The 6,569-nt window shown below is 35.0% G+C and overlaps 1 protein-coding gene across 1 annotated transcript; it reads right to left on the minus strand.

The window, feature by feature from the left end:
* Positions 1-5,451: 5,451 nt before the first annotated feature.
* LOC110881615 lies at positions 5,452-6,055 on the minus strand. The gene has a single exon (XM_022129822.2). It carries the CDS (start codon positions 5,973-5,975, stop codon positions 5,697-5,699), a length of 279 nt encoding a protein of 92 aa, XP_021985514.1. The 5' UTR covers positions 5,976-6,055; the 3' UTR covers positions 5,452-5,696.
* Positions 6,056-6,569: the final 514 nt, after the last annotated feature.

Below are 6,569 nucleotides of genomic sequence, written 5' to 3' on the forward strand. Positions count from 1 at the left end.
AAGTAACTTTTCGTGTAATCTGCCGAGCAAACCAAGCTGAGTTCACACTCTTACCAAGGCATGGGATTCCCGGGGTAGGGAATGGGGTTGAACGATTACTTGTACTTACACTGTTACTAGACTAACTACCATCGTCCTCGGATGCGAAGGACCCATACGTAAAACCTACGTATACTTGTACTTATCACTGTCCTCAGGTTGCGAAGGACACTTACGTAAAACCTACGTAAACTTATATTCACTACTGCCTCGGGCTGTGACAGGCACTTACGTAAAACCTACGTAAACCCCCGCGTACCACTGTCCTCAGGTTGAGAAGGACACTTACATAAAACCTACGTAAACCTTGTACGTACTACTGTTCTCGGGATTAGAAGAGCACTTATGGTTACACCCAGGCTAGTACATACACTCATGGGAAATCCCCACTAAATGAACATACAATTGACTTAGTTAATAACGCATGGTGATGCAACGGACCTACTATTACGAACTTACTTACTGTGAACTCGCTCAACTAGTTGTTGACTCTCTGTTACATGCCTTGCAGGACCATAGGTACTCATGGAGCTTGCACGGGAGGCGCGGTCGTTGTGGGCACAGATTGTGGATGTTATGATAAACACTTTTATGTCATTTCAACTTAATACTTATGTTGGGTTTTTACAGTGTTGCTTCCGCTACACATTTGACTATGTTTGGTTTTGAAAACACCTTTCGTATTGATGAATGACTTTTACTATTTACATATATGTTCAATATGATTGGTGGCTTGATCCTGGTCACGTCACGCCTCCAAGCGGTGGTACTCCGCGTGTGGATTTTGGGGGTGTGACAAAAACCTCCAGTGATTCAAGTGTAGAAGACGGAGAATAAGAAAGTTGAAACCCTAGAAAATGACTGGGAAAAAGAGATTTTTGAAAGAAGTCAGATGATAGATATTTGATGTGTAATAATGCTAAAGAAATAATGACAGTTGTGTTTTCGTTTTCCCATATTTTCAACAAATGAAAAATATTTACACATACACCCCTTATTGAATATTTTATTTACATTTACAAACTTAATAAAAGACGTCTAACAAAATGTGTTTGGAAACCTCTGTTGGTCGTTGGAAACAGTGTAAGTCAAACAATCGTTAGATAAACAGGAGTTATGACAACAAATGATAACTTTCAACAGTTGTTTTATTTTTAGCTAACATCTGTCCACGTCAGAACCTCTGTTATCATAATGCATGACAGTCAGCACTATAGTAAATGGACAGTCATTAAGAAAAACAGAAATTATGATAACAGATGGTACCATTTAGCAGTGGATGTGTTTTTAGGCAAGCATAAGTTTCAAAAACAGTTGTTTTCAATCAGTGTAACTCAACAGTGGTAAGTCTAACATCTGCTATTAGCCCAACCACTGTTACGAATAACTGAAATAATTAAAATGAAGATGCGACAACAAAGATTAATACTATTTAAATTTATGTCATTTAGTCAACAGTGGTAAATAAAATAGTCGTTAGCATACACAGTTGTTTCATCGTCAGCAGATTCTTCAAAAAACTACTATCAATGATCAAATTCTGAACATTTGTTTTATCTTTGCACTCATCTGTTCACCATCAAACCAACCCCTGATGCTATTAAACCTCTGTTGACTTACCAAGCAGATGTTCAGACAGAATTCAACATCAACATAATCTATTAACCATCAAACCAACCGTTGATACTATTAAACCTCTGTTGACTTACCAAACAGATGTTCAGACACAATTCGATATCAACATTATCTCTTCGCCATCAAACCAACCCTACATATTATTAAACTTCTGTTGACTTACCAATAATTAAACTAAATTAAACTAAAAAACTAAATAAGTAAAACTAAAAGGCAACATAGATTCATAAGTTTAAAATTTATTCATTTATTCATGACATTAAAAGTCCAATAATTACATCACATACTGAACAACATTAAAGTTCAAATCTAACAATAACAGCAAGAATGAAGAAACTTTAGCTTTAACTCCATCGATTGCTGAACCTCTCGATGTATGTCCTTCAGCATTGCCATGAACTCCACGTCTCTATCACCGCACTCTATATTACTAACAACACAAAGCTCACGAACAGAAGTTGAAGGCATGCGCATAAGATCTCTGGAAACCTGCTCTCTAGTGAACATGCCAACCTGCAATCCATCAAAACATCTCTTCAACTCTTGAAGAGTAGCCCTGTCTTCATACACCTGTTCCTCGATTTGCCTGACAAAACGCTGCTTGAAATCATCCGATTTTGCATCTGTTAATGAGGCCATTTGAATAAACTATATTACTCGACTTTCCTGAAAGTATGATATCTTCTTAGGAAAACGTGATGAAAAACAGGTGAAGTGACTATGAGTTTATATACTGAACTTTGTAATTATGAAAACGTGTAGATTTAATATATATAAACATATTAATGTAAAATTCAAAAAAACAGTCTTTTAATGCAAAAACCTTTTCAAAACCCCAACTTTTATGGAAAAACCGTAAAATTAAATACCAAGAAACCCAAGGGACAAAATATCGAAATTCAAAGAACAAAAGCAGATTATGAAAATTACAATTAAACTCTTCATTTACCATGTAAAGGCGTTTTTAAACTCTATAAAAAACCGATGATTAGTTTTGATTCAAAACATCAACAACTCGTCCTACAAATCACCTTCTGTCAAAAATAGTTCTAAATCAGAAAACCTATAAAAAATCTACATGGCAAAGTTCAGTTTCTACCACTGGTCAGACACCAGCGATCTTAAAACACAATTCTCGATGTGGTCACTCAAAGAACAAAGAACAGACCAAGAACTAAACAGGAAATTTGACATAATCAACAACACTAATGACAACAAAACCTGGAACAGCATAGCATTGCTCGATGAAGTCCTCCACTCTCCTCTATCAGACTTCCAGAAGAATGCAGAAGAGTTTCTTACACAACTTCTAGAACAGGATCAGAAAATCTGCAACATGCTAACTGACCTGAAATTAAAAAGAGAGCATGAAATCACATGGAGAAAGGCTAGAGTCTACGAATCTTAGCAAGTGTTAACCCTAGCGTGTAATACTTTATAAATATTTCATTAAATTGTAGTAGTTCATTTTAATAATATAAACATGCATCTTAACAGTTAACAAAAAATAAGAAACAAACCTAAAATACAAAGGTCTCTTCTCAACTGGTGTAGCACAACTGACTTTTTCACGATAGAAGATACATATCGTCGGTTGAAGTTGCAACTCTCCCATCAAAGAATGTAACACATGCAACTTTTCATGATGTTGCAACAATTATATTGCAACATCGATATTGAAAGGTTGATGTGTGATGGCCAACATCATTGAAACGACCATGTTGGAACAATGATACCGGAACGATAACATGTAAACAGAATCATCAAACATTCGAACAAAGAAGTGTAATCGGAGAATAGCGGCTGAATCACGAGAAAGATGCATTTGAGAGAGAGAGAGAGAGAGAGAGACACGCTTGCAGATATTAGCGAGAGAGATTTGAATGTGGAGCCAGATAATTATGTCTTATTTATAGAATTAGAAAATAGAAAATATGGTTTGAATTTTGAATATGGTTTGAATTTTGAATGTGGAGCCAGAATTTGAATTGGGAACAGATGTTTGATTATAAAATGTTGAGGACAGATGTTGATTAGAGAGAGTAATTGATTGAAGAAGATGATATGTTATATATCTGGAGCCACTGTAATTTTGAATTTGGAGCCATAATATTGAATCGTCAGAGGTTTTGATGTTTGAATTTTTAATCATCAGTGGTTTGGTTATAGTGGTTTGATTACATTCATTTGAATGGGCAGACCTTTAAATGAACATGGTTTTGATTACAGTGACTTGAATGGACAGTGGTTCGTATTATAACAGGGATTTTGAATGAGCAGACCTTTGAAATCTAAATGTGGGCCACCTAGGAATTTTAAACTCTTTTAATATTAGGCTTTATGATGTAATAATGAGATAAAAAAAACCTTGTTGGACACTCTCTCCTGCTGACACATCAGCTTTTCTTATGTCACTTGGATTTCTCCTTTTACAGAAAGTATTGACAGATAACATTTTCTTCCATTCAGTTTGTAAGAACTAAGATTATTCATCGAATAGAAAGATGGTTAATGCACAATTCGTTTGCAAATCAAGCATAAGATCAACGTGGCTACGAACAAATTGGAAGAAATTTGTAAAGGTGAGATTCCCTCTAGACTACCGGCTTTGAAGAAAAGATAGTTGAAAAAAACTTTTGGTTGAAAAGAAATCAAAAAAGTGAACATAAGGGGAGTTAGTTAACATCTACTCGTATCACCATACATCATTAAGTCGTTGTGATGATATATGTCCAAACTTATTCTATTTGCTTACCGTTTTGCAAATACAAAGTTCTCTCGATACTAATTAAGGGGCTGTTTGTTTACCTCTTAACGGGGATCTTAATGGTTCAGGCCTCTTATTGGTTCAACACTTAATGGTTCAGACTATTTGTTTCGTGAGCAGATCTCTGAATGGTTCAGACGTTTGCCTCTGAATTGTTAAGCATTATACTAAGTCTGAATGGTTAAGACCTCTAATCTGAATTGGTCAAACATTTACCTCTGAACGATTAAACATTATACTGACTCTTAATGGTTCAGACCTCTTACTGGTTCAGCACTTAATGGTTCAGACCTCTTATTGGTTCAGCACTTAACCATTCAGAAGTTATCAAACAGCCCTAAGTAATTATACTATCTTGCTAACACACTGATATTTTATTAAAAAACAGTACAAAAATAACTTGTATATACAACTGTTAATGTTTTTATACAATACAAGTTTATATATACAAGATTCAATTACACTTTATGGAACATAATATGATCATATATGACATTTGGTTTACGATTAGAATTCATCATGCTTTTGACTTTGGTAATAGGTGTTGGAAATCAGGCCTTATTCAGTATAATCAAACAACAATGGATTTAACAAAAACAAATTATATGATTAAAATTGAAGACACATAAACCCTAAACTATAATCTATATTTACACTGAACAATCATTTTAAGAACAAGTAACCAACTCTTATAGGGAAGCAAATAAAATAAAACTAGTTTTAATCTAAATATTCCCACTAAAATAAAATACAAATAAATATAAACCATTTAAATCCATATATACACATGGATGAAAGATGACTCGACACGATTTTGCGAATTCTCTTATTCGATAGGGGTTATCCGTGTATATATCTTGTACACTTTTATGCAAAAAAGAACACCAAGACACTAGAACGCATATGGGTTTCATGCTTGTAATTAAAGAGGCAAATAAATCACAATTTAACACAAGCACTATATTTATAGGGTGCTACTTTCTACACCCCCTATTTACTTTTTTCACCCCCCTCCTCTCACATACTTACAGGTGGGGCCTGCGTGGGACCGACAGTTTTCCTCTCACAAGGGGGTATAATCAGGAAAGAGTGGGGGTGCGTATAGAATGAGCCTATTTATATTTATTTAATATGTACCACTTTTTGTACATAATTGCAGAATCAAACAACGATATCACACAATTACAAAACAATCAAACAATTCTTTTTCTTGTAATCTAAATTAAAAAAAAAACCACTTGCATTATTTTCCTGATCAGTTTCTCTTTATCTTTGAAGCATGAAATGTGTTTACAGTTGAAGAGGTGGAATCCTTTTTGAAGTTCACTGCTTGAGTATCATAATCGAACCCTGATCGTTGTTGCAAGTAATCAGCTGTGGGCGGCTGAAACTCGGACCTGGTGCGGCGGTGTGAAGAACCCTCTGCCGCCACAGACCCGTCTAGGAGATGGTAGCTGGCGGAGAGGGAGCGGTAGCTGTTGTGCAGCCTGTGCTTCTTCATGGCATGCATCACATATGGTATCAATCCTTCCATTTGTTTTAATTTTTTTTTTTTTTTGTTGTTGTTGGTTTATGTAAGATGGTGAGCAAATATGTGATATTTGTGAATGTGAATTTGATGAATGTTTTTGGAGGGATACATGCATCTATATATATATATATATATATATTCTATACGTGTGTTTGAAGATGGTGGAAAATAGGTTTTAGTGTTTTACAGCTGAGAACGTGAAGTTTTTGTATTATGTCTTTGACTTTTGTTAATAGGAGGTTGTTTTTGAACAAAACAAGAAATATATTGTTAAAATGTAACACATTTACATTTATTATTTGCTCTAGTTAATTCATACAGTTTATATTGTCAACATTTAAGTTATTGGGCTCAGTGATGAGTTATTGGGCTATTAGTGTTTTGGGCCTGTTGATGCAATTGGCTATGTCGGTTGTTGGGCTTGAAAGTTGTTGCAACTGATTTTGTTCCAAGTTTGTATATTGTGTCTTGTTCAGGGGTGTAAGTGAAAGGTTTCAGGGGCTTATGTGCAACATTGCTAGATATTTTATATAAAAGGCTTCTTGTTGATCTAGGGTTCCAGATGGTTCTATTCACTCTCTCACATCACACTTTCCT

This window comes from Helianthus annuus, chromosome 10 (genome assembly GCF_002127325.2).
Source record: "Helianthus annuus cultivar XRQ/B chromosome 10, HanXRQr2.0-SUNRISE, whole genome shotgun sequence".
Lineage (NCBI taxonomy): Eukaryota > Viridiplantae > Streptophyta > Magnoliopsida > Asterales > Asteraceae > Helianthus > Helianthus annuus.